Source organism: Diuraphis noxia, unplaced genomic scaffold (assembly GCF_037042655.1).
Source record: "Diuraphis noxia isolate RWA-SAM2 unplaced genomic scaffold, SU_Dnox_SAM2 contig0002, whole genome shotgun sequence".
Classification (NCBI taxonomy): Eukaryota; Metazoa; Arthropoda; class Insecta; order Hemiptera; family Aphididae; genus Diuraphis; species Diuraphis noxia.
In genome coordinates this window covers 51,645,267-51,663,918 of record NW_028301712.1, presented here as the reverse complement: position 1 = coordinate 51,663,918, position 18,652 = coordinate 51,645,267, and the positions used below count along the sequence as shown (strand labels likewise).

Here is an 18,652-nt window from a genome sequence, read left to right as displayed (position 1 = left end):
TATCATGATATTATTATTAATTATTATGATATAGTTTAATACTTATGTTAACTTTAGTTAACGGATGTTTACACTTATAATATGGTAATAAGGTAATAGTTATTAGTTATTACCTATTTTATGGTATTATAGTATGCAGTGACCTTTTTTAAAAAAAAAAATTGGCGGACTCGTCTCGAAAAGCGTTCCTAACATCTAATCCTATCGCCAAGCTTACAACATAAAGCTGCAGTCCGCCGCAAAATAAAAATAATTTAGTGGAGGGGCGATTGTCGCTTCAGGCTTCAATAATGAATAAAACGCCTATGCTATTATGTGAAACTTAAAAATTAAAATATTGTACGTGGAAAGTTGGAAGTGTCATAACTTCGTCAGTCGTCAGTTCGTCACTCCGGACTCTTGGGTTGTGGTTCATTATGACCTTAAATACCTTCAATTTATATCTTATATCATATTAAAATATATATATAATTCAAAATTGTTTAAGGGTTTAATCATAAATAAAATAATTTATTAAATGAACTATAAATAATCTATTTACAAATTATAAGGTTTATGGATTATACGTATCTGTCCATGACCGTAATGAATCAATAACAATTAAATTATTATTAAATAGAAAAAAGAATAAAGATACATCCCCAGTAAAGAAATTCTTATCAATGAATAGGTACAAAATGGAAAATTGAGTTATCTGTATTCTGTTATTCTGTTCTGTAGTATAAACTTTAGGAAAATTGGCAGATACGTGTCACAGCAGTCGACCAATTAGAAGCCGCCAAATCGGCGATTTTGTTGGTTGTTTTGTACATGTTTGTAAAACTTATATTATGTGTTGAGTTCCGATTATGTTGCATCTTAACTTGATATATTTAGTTTAACTTAGCATACGTAATCTTTAGCCGTATGCCTGACTTCAACGTTAGTCGATAGGGTATTCAACCAACTCTCTGTTATAAATTTAATTGATCTTTAGTTCACCTAAATTACTTGGATTTTAAATATTAACGTGAAAATTCTACATTGATAATATTATCAATAGCAGACGTCATGATAGTTTTCACAATACCCGGTGTATTTTTCCTATTCTCGTTGTAAATCAAATACGATTATTTCTAATTAAGTGTTAAGGGGCAAATAATATACTTATTAGTTAGGTAAGTAATATTATATTTTTACATTTCATAATTTTTTATTGTATTAATACGAATAATGATTTCTTCAACTATATAAATTTAATTTAGGTAAATTTTTACTCTTGACAATCTTCAAAATGGGTATCCCATTTTTGAAATGTGTCACTGCACTGACCATGTTCTTGGTTTTGAGTTTACAACTCATCAATGTACATGGCTTAGCTGTAATGAGTGTCGATTTTGGTTCAGAATGGATGAAAGTAGCAATAGTTTCAGTAAGTATTAGGTACAAAATAAATTAATGATGTATAAATATATTTGAATGTGCTTAAATTGTGTACAGCCTGGTGTGCCAATGGAAATAGCTCTTAATAAAGAATCTAAAAGGAAAACTCCAAGTGCTATAGCATTCCGCAATGGTGAACGTACATTTGGTGAAGATGCACTTACAGTTGGCGTTCGATTCCCATCCAATTGTTATATTTATTTCCTTGACTTGCTAGGAAAGAAAATAGACAATCCAATTGTAGATCTCTATAAACAACGTTTTCCCTATTACAACATTGTTCCTGATCCAAAAAGAAATACAGTACTTTTCAAGCATGGTGAAACGTGTGTATAAATTATATAAGTAACTATATAAGCCATATTATTATATTAGCTCATTTATTTTTAGAGATGATTATTTTTCACCTGAAGAACTTGTGGCAATGATGTTGGAAAAAGCAAGAGAATTTGCACAAGATAGTGCTGGACAGGCTATAAATGAAGCAGTAATTTCTATTCCTGGTTATTTTGGCCAAGCTGAACGAACTGCAATGCTTAAAGCAGCAGAAATTGCCGGAATTAAAGTATTACAACTAATTAACAGTTATACAGCAGGTAAAGCAATAAATTATATTGTTTTCAAAAATTCAAATACTAATTATTTACAAAAAATATAAATAATATAAAATTAGTAGAAACATAGCTAGATAAAGTAGAAGTTGATGTTCAATATATTTCAATTATTTACTTTGGAACAAATGCACTTTACCAACCCCCTCACGATTTTTAAAAATTTTTAAACCAACTTGTTTTTTTATGCTGTAAACGATGGTGTAATTTTTTTTTACCTGAAACTATTATTTTAGAAGTTATAGCCTTCCAAATTTTACGATTTTACGCTTATGTGTTTGCGCGCAAAGCTATAAGACAGCCACTATAACAAATTTTTATTATGTTTTTTATGTATTTTAACCAGTTGTGGGACATAGTAATTTTCGGGTGAAAAAAATGGAATAATTGTACTTTAGCTCTCACACGATTTTTTCGAAGTTTTTGTTAGAGTATGACAAGTATAGTAGCTCCCTAGGCCTACCGGCTCCGGTCGCCAAACTCGAGGGACCTCCATCCACCACCGGGGCTAAAATATCAAACCTATGCGAGAGAGTATAAATATACCAATTATCTTTATGATAACAGAATAAGCTATATTAAGTTGTTTTGCTATTATCTTCAGGTAGACAACTTGCTAATGGGTACCTTTGTCCTATATAGTATATACTATAACGTCTATAACTGAACTTACCAAACGAGTGACCCAATTATATAATTACCTACCTTGACGATGATTGATGATTATGTGATATAAATACTTTATAAATTGTATAAATAAGTAATATCATTAAATATGTTGTACCTACCTACAGTATTTATTTATTATTATTACGCGCGCCCTGTTAACTGTTGTGTTATGCGATAAGCGCGCCGCGCGCATACATACTATTTGTAGTATAACCACAAACTTTGGAAGGCTATAACTTCTAAATTAATAGTTTCCGATAAAAAAAAATTATACCATCGTTTTCAGCATAAAAAAACAAGTCGTTTAAAAAATTTTTTTTGAAAATCGTGAGGGGGTTGGTAAAGTGCATTTTAGCCTTTACTTTTTATAATGTTTAAGCTTTGACATAGAAACAATTTAATTACTTTATCGATTTTGGATTTTTGCTCACTTTACTCTATAATTAGAATTTAAACCCAAGTTCCATTTTCATTGCAAAATGCAAATATTTTTCCATACTATGAATTCAAAACTATCTGATTTGTTAAATTACATGATCAAAAAAAATCTTAATTATAGTTACTACTTACTAAGTAAGTTATATCTATGGTAAGAAAAAAGTGGTTTACAAATGAAGTCCAGAATAAATAATGATTTAATTTTTGTAAGTAAAATTTTGATAATATTTGCATTTTTAAAAGTTATGTGACTGTTATCATTAAATAAATATACCTTCTTATCTGAAATTACATTAATCTTACAGCCATTATTTGTAATACTCAATGTAATGTTTTATATATTTATATTGTCTATTTTTTTAAATAATACTCATATTTGTATTGTTCATATTTTTTTATCTGCTTAAAAACTTTTGCTTACTCTTTAATTTGTGTATAATTATTTAATGAACTTTTTGATTCAATCTATAATTGGAAATGTTTTCAACATTTATTATTTTGGATATTGTAAATATTATGAATTATGATTATTAATTTTTGACGAAGGCTAGAATTTTAATGCAATAATCAAAAAAAAAAAAAAATGACCTGAAAATTGAAAATCGTAAAAAAAAAATGACAAATAAAAACTTTTTATCCTGATTAATTCATTTATTCATTGAGGTGTTTTATTGTTGTTAGATTATCTACTGTTATTTTATGTTGTTGGTGCTAAATTTAAAGTTTTTTAAGTGATGCAAAAACAAATAAATATTTATCAGAAAACAAACTAAATGATATTATTAAAAAAAAAGAATTGAAATCAACCTTATTTATAAATATGGAAATGATTAAATTAATATTAAAACATTTATAAGTAGTTAAGTTAGGCAAACAGCAAACATATTATGAAAAATATTTTGTGCTATTTTTTTACTTATATAGTTAGACAGGTAAACAATTCAAATAAGAATGAAATGCAAAATAAAATATGTTATAAATAGTTTTTTAAACTAGAAATTGAAAGTTATTTATTAAATTTGTTTTTTTATTTTTAGCTGCATTAAATTATGGTATATTCCGTACAAAAAGTTTTAATGAAACATCTCCTATGTATATGATGTTTTATGATATGGGAGCATATGCAACTCAAGTATCAGTTGTATCCTATCAGTTGATCAAATCAAAAGATAGAATTGCTCCTGAACTTCAACCTCATCTTTCTGTGCTGGGAGTGGGGTTGGTATCTAAATTTAAATCATTGTTTCTACAAATTTAAATTTATTGTTCTAAAAATTTGATTTAATAAATTTCAATAATTTTTTTATTAGCTATGAACGTAATTTGGGTGGCTTAGAAATACAACTACGACTAAGGGATTACTTAGCAGCCAAATTTAATAACCTAAAATTAACACCCAATGATGTGACTAAAAATGCTCGATCAATGGCAAAATTATTTAAAGAAGCTGGACGATTAAAGAATGTATTAAGTGCCAACACTGAACATTTTGCCCAAGTAATACAATTTTATTTAATTATTTAATTATATTTAGGTCGTATTGGAAAGTAAATTGATTTTCTTCAAAACTTTTAAATGAATACATATTGCTGAATAGTAAGATTAGGTTTTGTTAGCATATTGTTGGTATAAATAGCTTAAATATCAAAATGTTTAGTAAACTTATATTTGACTCATTTATCATCAACCACTAATTTCAAAAAAATATTGATGTTTTTGAAAGAAAAAAATGTATTCTCATAAATTTTTAAGTTTATACTTTTTGAAATGATATCCTATAATTTTAATTTCATATTTCAAAACAGAATATATTTCCAAATACCTTAATACATAAAAATTGAATTTAGAGTTATGTCAAAAAATTCAATTATGGAGACTAAAACAAATTTTTTTATCCAATACATGATGATATGTATTAATATATAATGTTTTTCTCAATACGCGCTTAAGTAAATATTTAATTTTTTACTTCAGATAGAAGGCTTAATTGATGAAAAAGATTTGCGTATCAAAGTTACCAGGGAAGAATTAGAAGAATTATGTAAAGATTTATTTGATAAAGTTGTGCTTCCAGCTCAAAGAGCTTTAGAAGCATCTGGACTGGCTATTGAACTGATTGAACAAGTATATTTTTATTTTATTTTCAATGAAATAATTATTCTATTTTATCATTAAATAATATTTTAGGTTATGTTATCTGGTGCTGGTACTAGAGTTCCTAAAGTTCAAGACCGTTTGGTTAAAGATTTAAAGAGTAATCAACCACTTGGTCGATCCTTGAATACTGATGAAGCTTCTGCTTTAGGAGCTGCTTATAAAGCAGCAGATCTTAGTAATGGATTTAAAGTAAAAACGTTTATTACTAAGGATGCTACATTATTCCCTATACAGGTAAGTTATTTTGTTTACAATATTGTATTGTCTTTACTTAACTAAGTACTTAATGAACTAAATTATTTTAGGTTACATTTGATAAAGAGTTAATAGATGAAAATAAACCAGCAAAACAAGTCAAGCGTATTTTGTTTGGTCACATGAATCCATATCCACAACGCAAACTAATAACATTTAATAAACATCAACAAGATTTTGATTTTACTGTGGGTTATGCAGAACTTAACCATTTGGATGAAAATGAAATTAAATGTTTAGGTTCTTTATCACTGAGTAATATTAAATTAAATGGTGTACGAGATGCCTATTCCAAATATCAAGGTCAAGAAGGTGTAGATACCAAAGGAGTAAAAGCACACTTTGCAATGGACGATAGTGGATTATTAGTGTTACAAAATGTGGAGTTATTAATTGAAAAAACTGTTACTGCTGATACAGAAGAAGAATCTACTTTATCAAAGATTGGAAATACGATTAGCAATTTGTTTAAAGGTAATAACTAGTTTCAATTAGTAAAATACTTAAAATAAAAATATTTATATTTAAAAGGTCCTGAAGAAGTATTAAAAGAAGAAAAACCAGTACATGAAGCGCCAGAAGAAGATCCTATTCCCCAACCTTCTAATAATACAACAAATAATACTGATACTTCTGATCAAACAAATAGTACTGAACAAGTGAAATTAAATGATACAATTCCAATTTCTGATTCTAAGAAGAATTTGAAAGTTGTAACTGTTAAAGAAACTATTGATGTTAACCATGAATACTTATTTGTACTTCCTGCTCAAGATGATGATTTGCAAAGTTCAATTAATAAGTATAGTACTTCTAGATAAATGAACAATTCTTTCTTTATTGAACTGTGATTATTTTTTAGGATATCAGAACTTAAAAAAATAGATCTAGCAAAATCACGCAAGGAAACTTCTTTAAATAATTTAGAAACAGCTATAATTGAAACACGTGAAAAATTAGAACAACCTGATTATTCTAGTTCTGCTACTGATATTGAAATTCGATCAATTTTAGATAAATGTTCTGAGGTAATTTAAATTTCTTAAACAATAAATATTCAATACTGAAACTTTTAAATTAATTTTTAATGTTTTAATATAAATTAAAATTGTTAAGATATCAAATTGGTTAGAAGATGATGGTTTTGGTGCTGAAGCTGAAGTTTTAGACACTAAATTTGATGATTTAAAAAAAATTGTCTTACCTGTTTGGGAAAGAACTTTTGAGCATGCAGAAAGACCATCAAGATTGGACGCCTTAAATAATGCATTGAACAGTAGTTATTCATTTTTGGAAAAAATAAAAAATACCACATTGGATGATACTCCATTTACACAAATTGAAATAGATACACTTGACAAATTGATTTCCGAAATAACAGTAAGAATATTAATATTTAAAAATTAGAAAAATTAAAGAAACATAGTTGAATACCTGTAAAAAAAAAAAAAAAAAAAATGTTTTTATTTAATTGTAGAGCTGGAAAGATAAGCAAGTAGAAGAACAGGAAAAACTTCCAAGGTCTGTTGATCCTGTGTTGACAATTCAAACAATTGCAATAAAGCATTCATCGATAGAACGCGAGGTGCATTTAAATTATAAAAATATTTATTAATAAGTATACATTTTTGGCTTAAAAATTAATAAAAATTAATTTTTTTAGATGAGATATTTAATGTCAAAATTCACTTCCTGGAAACCAAAAAAAAAAGAGGAACCTAAAGTTAAAGGTAAGTGTTACTTCTTGATCTACTCCTATTTAAATTAACAGATATGATTGGATTTGAGTGAGATTTTTTGTGTTATGTTTAACTTATCTAACTAATATGACTAATAAATAATTGTTGTCCGCGAAGCACCAACATCACAGACTGACAATGAAAAACTTAAAACACCAGAAGAACAAGATAATGATTCTACAGTTAAGACTAACGCACAAGATGATGTTGAAAAGTCTACTGCACATGAACCAAGTAGTGGTGTAGAAGATAATGCTGAATCTGAAAGTCCATTAGAAACAGATAAAACTAAACCAACTGAACTACCAATAGTTGAACCTACCAAAACTGGTGAGAATCAATGGTGATGTTTATCAATGGTGATGGAGCACGGCAGTTTTTAATTTTTTTTATCATAGTTGCTTATTGCACATTGCTTGCTCAGCACCACAATATATATTTTTACAGACAAAAATTTCAAATTGTCACATGATTTAAAGGCGGATATTTCATCATGGATTTCATCAGCATTGGTTATTTGTATAATACAAATTGCATTTCGCTTATTTTAGTAATTGAATCATTCATTTTAGAATACATTAACTTTATTGCACTGTAATACTATAAGTATTTTGTAACTTTCTAGGATACCTATCTTCTATAATTTTCATTTACTTAGTGGAAAATATTTATGTAATAATACTTATTTGAAAATTATTCTTACCATGAATACCAATAAATTGCTAGAGGTTTATTATTATTTTTTATAGTTATACATGCCATAATTTGTGAGGAAATAAGATGAAATTTACTTAAACATAACCTTTGATTATTGGGTTATTTATCAAATTTCATCTTATACACTAGAATACTCTTTAAAGGGGTGAAGATTAGGTTAGGAATGTTACAGTGCCAACTCTAATTCACGAGAGAACATTTTGTGCAACTATGAGAATAGTGATCTATCGCTTCGTGCATCCCCCATCAAATTCTCAATTAGCAACTCTTGATTGCCAGTGTCCTTCAACATTAATTGTAGCCAATTTCATGATATGTGGTCGATTGTTGTTAGAAATATTTTGCCTTGTGGAGGGGATGCAACAAGCTAGTCAGATAAATCTCATTCTATATGTGCAGAACTTGCATCTTCTCTCGTGGAATAAAGTTTGATTAAAAACAGTAAGATTCATTTTTAGCAAGCTTATGGAGAAAAAATGAATATATTTGCTGAATGCTAATACATACATTTTCTAGCCTGAGTTCTACCGCTACCTCTCTGCTTATTTAACATACAGTGTTAAGTGTTATTCAAATTTTAAAAACTAGTAATATGCATTAAATTATATTCCTTTTTAATATAATTTGATTTTATAAGTACTTAAAATATTTTCCTTTAGTACTTTAATTAGGGTTAGGATGTTTATAAATTATGACCTAATAAAACTCAAACAACACATGCAAATATGCCAAAAAAAAAAAATTGAAATACTCTCTTGAACCAATAAGACATGACATTAATATATGTTAAGTATGTTAAATTTTAATAATAATAATAAGTTTAGAATTTTGGTTATAAATATTTTAATTTAAAATAAAAACATTTTTTATAAGTTTTCTCAGTTGTTATTGAAAAACATAAAATAAATATACAAAATAAAAATTGATTTATTTTATCATATAACTTGATTTGCAATGTGTGATTAAAAGAGAATAAAATGAAAAATTCATAAGCATTCTAACCTTAACTATGAGATTTTTATTATCCTTCCCCTTCCCTACCTAATAAAAACCACTTATATAGAAACATTTTAACAACTCCCATAGGTGGATAGACATAAAAAAAAATAACCATTACTGTAATACCTTTACATTCATTGTTAATTCAAAATTAAAATAAAATAAATACATTTATCTAAATACTAAAAATTCATTAGTGAAATATGTTTAAGTTAAGAATTAAATATTAATTACTAATTAGATATACTTGAATGTATAAATGTACAACATTGATTTGATAATCATTAGTAAAATTATTTAAGACTAATTTACTAATACTTTGTTCTTATATATATTTTTAAATAATATTACACACTATTCAGTATAAGAAAGGTACCAGGTGGTCAATTCATGAAATGAGCGTGGCCTTGTTCTGAGGCTTTGCCTCCCATGCCATAGTAAATTAAAGAAGCATTTGACCACCACCACCTGATAACTTTCTTATTCTAAATAGAACATATACTGAAAAATATTCTTGAATATTAGTATAGGCTAGTTATTAAACTAGAATCTATCTATATTTTTTACAAGATATTTTTTATTAAGATTTTTTTTTTGTGTTATAGGGGAGAAAGAAGATGATGTACACACAGAGTTATAATAAAAGAAACTTAGTGTCTAAATTATGCAAATGTTCACAGACTATCGTGCATTCCAGGATTCAATTATTGAAGACTAATGTTTATTCTGTACATTTTTTAATTTATTTTTCCTGGATGATTGCATTTTGTTGTATTTTTTTTTATTACGTCTTCGGGAATAAATTAGGACTCATAAAATATGAGTTGTTAAAATCACATGAAATAAGTAGCAATTTTTTTTTCAAAAAAACTGTTTTTAGATTCTGAACTCACAATAAATATTATCAAAGTATTAAACAATGAAAAACCGATAATGATAAACAAGAAACTGTATATATTTTTAAATACTTGATACTTAAAATAATACATATTAATTAAAGTAGAAAACAAACTGTACATAACACTTTATTATTAGTGTGTTTAAAATTAAGAAGACATTCAGATGTTAATTATACATTGGTCTTTTGTCTAATTTTGAATAGTTGTAATTCTCATAAATATTAAAAAAGCATTTTTTATGAAACTATATTGAATTAATTGAAATATACACTAGCTAATCCAAAAATTGTATTGCAATTAATATTTAAAAACAATAATTATCTTAATAAATAATTCCTTACATGAAAGTATATTTTGAATCAGTCGTATTCACAATTTTCTTGTTTCATTTTGGTGAATATTATTTACATATTATTATTATTCTATTTCATAGTAACAAGGTATAATAATACACATTAAATGGTATAACCATACATAATCCTTTCTATAATTTAATTAATTAGTGTAATAAAATGTTCTTTTAAAACTTAAGTACAAGCATAAAAATTCATAGTACAATTTTTAATATATTATTATATTAATTTTTTTGTATTATATTTAAATTTCACTGAATGATCACAATAATTAATTTTAGCCCACCTATAAAGTCCACTGACAATGTCTTGTATGTAAAAAATAAAGAATAATAAAAATGTATTGCTAGTAAAAAAATAATTGTATATTACTGCTTTACATATTAAATGAATAAATGGTGTATCAATTATTAAAATTATTTTTAAATTGTATAATATTTACATTGTAAAAGTCTAGACAAAAAAAAAACAAACTAGCCATCATGATATTTATTTTTATTTTTCTAGAAATTTTCATTGATGTTCTTGTGTTAAGAAAATTTAAATTAATATTATAAACCCTATTTTTACCTTTTAAACAAATAACAATTTAAATATTGAACAGTGAGAATATAAAAATATAACATTTTAAATTTCTTTCATCTAATTAATAAACTTTTATCAATAACATTAATTATAAAAGCAAATATTATTTCCAAGAAATAGGCACTAATGCATTAATTCAAGTAAAAGCACAACCGAAAATGTATGAACAATATAATAATAATAATTTAAAAAAAATATACATACCTACTAATTATTAATAAAAATAATAAATAATATAATTTACTTATTAGAATGTTTAAAAGTCTTATAGAAGATGGTAACACCAAAAATAAAAATTGTTAGTTTTTTTAATAAAAAAAAAGAAAAATTAACAATAATAATTACCTATTAATAAACCCTGACTATAAAATAAAACATATTATTCAATGGCATATTTAAGTCAAACCTTAGACACAACACTGGTGTAATGCAGTATAACAATACCATAATTTAAGTTATCTTATGAATACAAAAAAGTATATATAACTAAATTAATAATTTTAAGGACCTATTTAGAAAAGTGCAAAATATGACATGGTGTTTACTGTTTAGTAATGAAATTAAATACTTAAAAAATGTTAGGTTTTAGTTTAAGGATCTAATTAGAATAATAAATAAAGCAAAAGGCACTTCATAATATAAAAATTGTTAATCCTAAAACAATTTGATTGGGCAGTCAGTTGGTGATAAATAACAATTTTGCCATGGATTTTATTTGAAGTCATATAAAACAACATACAAATATCCTTAATAAGTGCCTTCATGCCATAAGGAATTTTACATTAAAGTATAACTACAAAAATTAACAGGTACATAATTTGTTTTTTTCTAGTTTAGTCATAACGTATTTTTATTTTTAACCAATTTTACTTGGCTGCCAGTACCAACTGATGATGCATCTTCTAATGAATCCAGGTCTAAAGCTGACTCGATCATTGTTGTGTCCTGAAGTAGTTGTAGCCGACTAGCACTCAGTGGTGGAGCACTAGATATAGTTTTTGACCCATCATCTAAATCTAGATCTGGATCTAATCGACCTGGTTCAATAGTCTCGTAAATGCCGGTATCATTGAATGTGTTAGTCAGGGATGTTACACTTTTATTGAATTTCACACCTATTTAGTGATACAAACAATATTATATAAAAATGAATGAATACATTTATTTATTAAATTCAATCTCAATCTTTAGAACACTTACCAACAAATATCAATCCTAATCAACTTACATGGTAGTGAAACGCATTTAAGAAGAAACAAAACATATAATATTAACAATTAAATTATGTTCTTTACATTTCCCAAAAAGATGAGCATTAAATTAACTAGTGTTATTTTTAATACTATTTGATAAATGCATCCTAGTTGATGAAGTACCCCCACTATGCTCACGACAGTGACTATAATAAAGTTTTTGATTGTTTCTACATCGATAAGTAGGAACACGAGAAACAGCTGAATAATACATTGCTGCACGGTCCCTACGTAATGGTAGACTAGCATAAAAATAATTTGGATTAGTGGGAACTAAAAAATAGTCAGTTGGATAATGGTTATGTGTTGTGATCAAGATTGATGAATGTGAGGTTGGTGGCTTTTGATACAAACCATTTATTATATGACTTTGATGCACATGACTGTTTTGCGTATGATGAATACTAGGCATCGATGTTGTGAATGTATGTTGATTGCGGTCCAGGCTATCAGGTTGTAAAATACTAGATGAACCATATTGATGCAATTGTATCTCATCAGAATTTGTTTTGCCATTCTATGAGCAATAATTAAATTAAATACAAGAAATATTAAAATAATTATTAAACATTACCTGGTTGATAGGTACATCAGAAACTTCAAACCCTTTATTAGATATCACTGTATCTCTACTCTGACTTTTGTTCATTGATTTAGATTCCGTTAATGATAAAACCACACCACGTCTATCTGGAATATATAAAATGAATTTATATTATTTAGAACAATATATTAATATTTATGAATACCTAAAAGACTTGGAGGACGAGGAGAACACAATACATAACAATAATTGGCACAGATGTTACCTCGACTATATGGATTGGAATTTGGCCGTCCTGTTCGACTGGCAAATGATCCTTTAATCTAATTAAAACAAATTTTAGTTTTATTTAACAGTAAACCATTTATTTGCAAGGATGGAAGAAGTAAAATTGATGATTCAATAACTAAATACTTAATTACTGATTAGGTACTGACTAATTATAACCATTTTAATTTCAAAAGAAAATTTACTATAGAATGAATAAAATAAATAAACAAAATATCAATTTATTTTAAAATAACTTATATAATCAAAATTTCAATTTTCAATTTTGCCTTTTGAAGCACAATAATTTTGATTGAAAAATATTGAATTTTGAATAATAAATAACCACTTAAAGAGAATATATAATTAATAATAAAAATATATTTTAGAAAATCACATAAATGTAAATCTCAAATCACTGGGGAAAAAAAGATCAAAATTATTTATTAAAAAATATTCTGTATATTCAATCTAATCAAATGAAAGACTATTTTCTTTCCCTCCCTGCAAATGTTTAATTTTTATATTTATTATAAAATTATAGTATAAAATACACAAAAAAAAAAATCATAATATACTAACATCTTCATTAGTTGTTTGATTGGATGCAGCAAGAAATGTATGAAATCCAGCCAGCCCAATTACACTCCAACAACTGAAGAATGTAATAATTACTACTATCACACTAGTAGGTGATTCAGAAATAGCATCTACCATTAGTCTGTTTTCAGATACTAATTTTTTAAAAAATACACAAAAGTATAAAATAAATATATACTTATTTATTAAGATTAATTTGATCAGAAATGAAACCACTTACAGTAAAATAAATGTAGTACTGCTCCAATGAACACGATGATGATAAGTAAAGATAAACATACAATAAACATATAGAAAAACCTGTAATTCCGACGACCAACACAATTTCCTACCCATGGACAGTGATGATCAAAGTTTTCTAAATTTTAAAAATATATAATATTAAAAGATGTAAGTTATGTACATTTATCTATATTGTATACAAATATAACATGAATATTAATCAGTGAAAAAAAATCAAAGAAGGGTCTGGCAATTTTTAAATATACATATATTTCTTGTTTGTTATATGCAAACATACAAAAAGAATATTAATAAAATTAAATCATTTCAACAGTTTAAGAAAATCAGCGTTCCACCTTCAGTCACCCCAAAAATTGTTATCTTATAAAAAATAAAATTATTAAAATTTAATGATTACACGAAAAGTTAATATTTTCTGAAAGACAACTTTTGTACTTAAAAAAAAGGCTCCAGAACCTTTAACTAACAAATAATATTGTATTAAACAATTTAAATACTAAAAATCTTAATAACACTTACCAACACAATTGTTGCATAAACTACAATGGGAAGCTCTTGGCGGTCTAAAAATTTTGCAAGTTACACAATACTTTAACTTGATTGAATTGCCTTTAATGACTACCTCTTTGGTCCTAGGAGGTGGTCGTATAGTTGGGGTTCCTCCATTGTTTGGTATACTAATGTCTAAATTATAATCCATTAAATAAATTATATTTTATTCAATAGACTAAAAAAAATGCAATTATATAAAAATAAACAACTTTGAAGATATTTGATTGATCAAATAATATCCAAACAATCATCAAGTAAGTCCAAAGGAACTTTCTATCCTATACCTGCCATATGTTGAACATCATCCACCCTTGACATAACTATTCTCAAATTTTTCACATACTTGGCCAATCAATGCTAGTTGATATAAGAGTTGACATTAACTTGAAGTTCTTTTGAAACCTCATTTACCAACAAACCTATGCTCTTTTTCCTCATCAACATTTGAGACCTCCCACGTCTAATCAGCTCAACCACCACTTTGCAATTCCTATACACTATGCGCATCACTAATTATAGTTGGAATAGTAACAATCTAATACACCACATGCACCTTACTAAAGTCCATCCTTTGTTTTATTATGAATCTAGATATCTGGTTCAGTTTTACTTCCACTGAATTGTCATTTGCTAGTAAATGTATTAAGCTATTACTTTGGGTAATGCCGTATTAAACAAAAATTTTAAATTTAATTATCTTGACTATTGACTGAACATTAGTAATAAAAGTTAATTTGAATAGTTATAATAATAAATAATTATTGAAATATGACAAAATTATTGTTCAATGATCATGGTTTAATGAAAATATTTCTTATTAAAAGAACTAACAAAACATTTATCAAATTTCTTTATATAGTTTTTAATTTAAATTCAATAATTTATAATTGACAGTCAAATCATCAAACACTAATAGCTTAGTTTTTAAAAGAGCATTAATTTAGATGAAATTATATGGAAAAAAATAATTATATTAAAGCGCTGAACATAGATTTTTCAAGCATATTAACTAAAATTGATCAGTGTCCAATAGATTTTAAATATATATTGGTTTAAAATATCTTAAGATTAAACAGTTTGGAAAATGTATTAATTGTATTAATAATTGTACAAAATAAGTACACATTTTTATGAAAAAAATTGACTATTAAAGACAAGCATGTATAATTATAGAAAAATCACATTGATAATATTAATATTTTTATAATAAATACCAAAATAATTTTTATACAACACGTGCTGAAGGGTGATATGTCACTACCGTCTACCATTATTGCATCATATCTTTTAAACAAAACCTTTTAAAAAAACAATACAACAATGTACTGTGATAAAGCATTAAATACAGTTGCTTAGCAACTAGATATTTTGAGAGAGAAAATATTAAAAATTGAACTGTCCAAAGGTCCAAGAGCTTTTACACGGTTAAATCTAGTTATGTAAGACTTCCACTAATACCTTTAAATAGAGTAAAATATTTTTATCAAACTTACAAACTTGTTTCTCGATGTAAGCTGCTTCGTCGTCAGTCGCCCTGGGAATAATACCCGGGTCCGTGAAACTAGTCTTGAACAACGAGCCAATAACAAAGAGAAACAAAACTCCTGAAATAACTGGAATCACAGGAGTCACACGATGGCTAAGGTATGGACAGCTAAAACAAAGAAATAGGAGATAATTTGTCACATCACAGATATTGGTCATATTGGTATATAAAATGGTGTCAACTCGACTCACTCGAATACAAAGAAGAGTACACTTGTACCAATGATGAGAATCACATTGATGTAGAACACTGCCGCATGCGGTGCCATCATGAGCCGGCCGTCACAGCAAAATCGGTTTCGACCAGGGAACATTTCCCATTTCCTGGTGACTTTGGCCATACCCAATGGATCATTTGAATCTGAATGGTATTCTGCATAAATGTCATAAAGTATTCGCCGTAGGGCAATGCATAACTACCTTCGGTTGAAATTGTTGAAACGGATAGTGGGACAAATGCAAACGAAAAACAATATAAATTTTAATTTGAATTATACCTAAAATATTACAGGTATCATATATTGTGTCGTCGATCAAGAATTTTATCAACAATTTAAAGGTAAACAAAAAACATCAAATTACCCATAGGCCATAACCTGCAATCTATATTGATTATAGATTACACATGATTTTGAGAACCATTGCGGTCGGTGGATGAGCGGGAACATTCAACCATGATAATATGGACAAATAAGAAATTAAGTACTGTCGGTACTACAGCTGCTGCACTACATAATAATATTATTCTGTGATATTACTTGTTATGGTGTCAACCGCGATATAGGATAATATTATAATGGTAACGTAAGTTTAGGTACTGTCGTTCAATAGGTAGGCCTTTTATACTCAAAAACTGATATTGCCTGAATCGTGTTTTCAAGTGTAAAAAGTATTGTGAACTTTTGAATTTTTTTTTTTGAAAACTTCAAATTACTTCATATAGATAGTGCCATAACAGCAGATCAAGAGAGAATTCCAGACTACCGGACACCGTTATGTAATTTTTCAGTTGCGGCATTTTATCATTTTAAGCAAATGATATATTAAGCTAACACCTTCAGTACTCAGTATCCACAGCTCACTACCCTAATTTTAAATATAGCTATTGGATTTATTTCTATTATTGATTATTAATTATATGTACAGAACTACAGAAGGATCTCGGTAATCCGTCCATTCTATAATCTGCTAGGTACGTCCTGTAATCGGCTATTTACCTGGCAAATAACGAAATATTCTTAAAATTATTACTATCGAAGAAGAAAATAGTTTTTAATATCTCACAAGTGCATAACATCGCAAATTGTATACACAGCAGATCACGTTTAACTCAGTTATTTTAAAATTTGGAGTGTATAAGATTATTTTTGTGGGCATCTCATAGTTTTAGATTCTGAGCGGAGCGATGAATGTATTGATTTTACCATGATGTGTGTGTGTGTTTTTTTTTTTTGTTTTGTGTCTGTCATAACGTTTTGGGGCAGTAAAAATGCTTCGATTTTTGACTTCAGTACCTCGTTCGATCAGAAAGTGAATCTAGTTGGTACTTTGGGGGAAGTGAAAAATTCTTAGTATTTTTCTAAATAATCGAGAAAAACAAACTAAAAATTAAGGGGAAAACGGGAAATTTTACGCACACTAATTTTTCGACAAAATCGATTTTGGTTTTTGATATACCTAACTTTAAAACAAAAGACCAAAAATACCTACATGAAATTTTACCGAATGTTTATATGAGTCCGATATGAGTATATTCTATTTACCATGCAATTTTCAAAAATGTTCGATTTAAGTTGAACTATTCATAGGTATATGCAATTTTCGATCATTATTAGTTTTTTATATTGATAAAAATGTATTTGTTGGGTAGAAAAGTTTGAAAATTTAATACAAGGCTCTTAATATATTGTTACAATAGCAGTTAAGAAATAAAAGAAATTCATAGTCACAATATCACAATAATACGTTGACAAAATACGTAAAAATCACAAAAATTCGCAAATTATTTTAATCTAGAAATTCATAAAAAATTTTCTTTTTAAATCTAAGATTTGAAAATTTAATACAAGATTCCTTACAAGTTTTTCAATCTTTATCACAAAAAAAATGTCCATCGGAAATTCAAATTAAATTTTTTTGAGCATTTGAAATTTAAATTTTTATAACATTGGATTTTCACTGTATTTTACATTTAGCGTTTTCTTATTTTGGTATAAGTCACTCTGAAACAAATTACTGCAGATACTTGAAATTTTCACTGAATGTTGATATAGGCATTTTCTATATTTGATACAATTTTCAAAATATTGAGCTGTTTACTGACATTTTAATTTTTCTACTTTTTTACGTTTTTTTTTCTATAAATATCGATAAAAATTTATTTTATGGGTAGAAAAGCTTGAGAACTTAATAGAAGCCTTCTAAAGTTCTAACACATTGTAACAATAGCAGTTGAAAAATAAAAGAAATACATAGTCACAATTTTTTTTACAAGCATTCAAATTTCAATTTTTACAACATACGTAAAAATCACAAAAATTCGTAAATTATTTTATGCTAGAAATTCATAAAAAAATTTCCTTTTATATCTAAGATTTGAAAATTTAATACATATGGCTCCTATCATATTTTAACAATAGCAATTGAAAAATAAAAGAAAAGCGTAGTCACAATTTTTTTTACAAGCATTCAAATTTTGAATTTTGACAACATATGTAAAAATCACGAAAATTCGCAAATTATTTCAAACTAGAAATTCATAAAAAATTTTCTTTTTAAATCTAAGATTTGAAAATTTTTAATAA

The 18,652-nt window shown here is 26.7% G+C and overlaps 2 protein-coding genes across 5 annotated transcripts; one reads left to right on the top strand and one right to left on the bottom strand.

Annotated features, from left to right (window-relative positions):
- The first annotated feature begins 765 nt into the window (after nt 1-765).
- On the top strand, nt 766-9,853 carry Grp170 (hypoxia up-regulated Grp170 co-chaperone protein). Of its 3 annotated transcripts, XM_015510861.2 has the most exons (16): nt 783-1,157; nt 1,245-1,411; nt 1,480-1,748; nt 1,813-2,018; nt 4,178-4,358; nt 4,451-4,637; nt 5,115-5,264; nt 5,328-5,531; nt 5,603-6,026; nt 6,084-6,354; nt 6,415-6,580; nt 6,669-6,932; nt 7,030-7,137; nt 7,216-7,282; nt 7,409-7,621; nt 9,613-9,853. In XM_015510861.2, exons 2-16 carry the CDS (start codon nt 1,274-1,276, stop codon nt 9,645-9,647), a joined length of 2,883 nt encoding a protein of 960 aa, XP_015366347.2. In that variant the 5' UTR covers nt 783-1,157; nt 1,245-1,273; the 3' UTR covers nt 9,648-9,853. The 3 variants fall into 3 exon arrangements, with proteins under 3 accessions (XP_089075875.1, XP_015366347.2, XP_089075876.1); XM_089219749.1 differs by lacking the exon at nt 7,409-7,621 and having other exon boundaries at nt 766-1,157; XM_089219750.1 differs by lacking the exons at nt 783-1,157; nt 9,613-9,853 and adding an exon at nt 7,739-9,357.
- app (Palmitoyltransferase app) lies at nt 9,772-16,417 on the bottom strand. 2 transcript variants are annotated; one of them, XM_089219751.1, is made up of 9 exons: nt 16,041-16,417; nt 15,797-15,957; nt 14,271-14,435; nt 13,729-13,866; nt 13,491-13,642; nt 12,907-12,964; nt 12,672-12,787; nt 12,452-12,614; nt 9,772-11,959 (listed from the first exon to the last, which is right to left on the bottom strand). In XM_089219751.1, exons 1-9 carry the CDS (start codon nt 16,187-16,189, stop codon nt 11,682-11,684), a joined length of 1,380 nt encoding a protein of 459 aa, XP_089075877.1. In that variant the 5' UTR covers nt 16,190-16,417; the 3' UTR covers nt 9,772-11,681. The 2 variants fall into 2 exon arrangements, with proteins under 2 accessions (XP_089075877.1, XP_015366355.1); XM_015510869.2 differs by having other exon boundaries at nt 12,847-12,964; nt 16,041-16,412.
- Nucleotides 16,418-18,652: the final 2,235 nt, after the last annotated feature.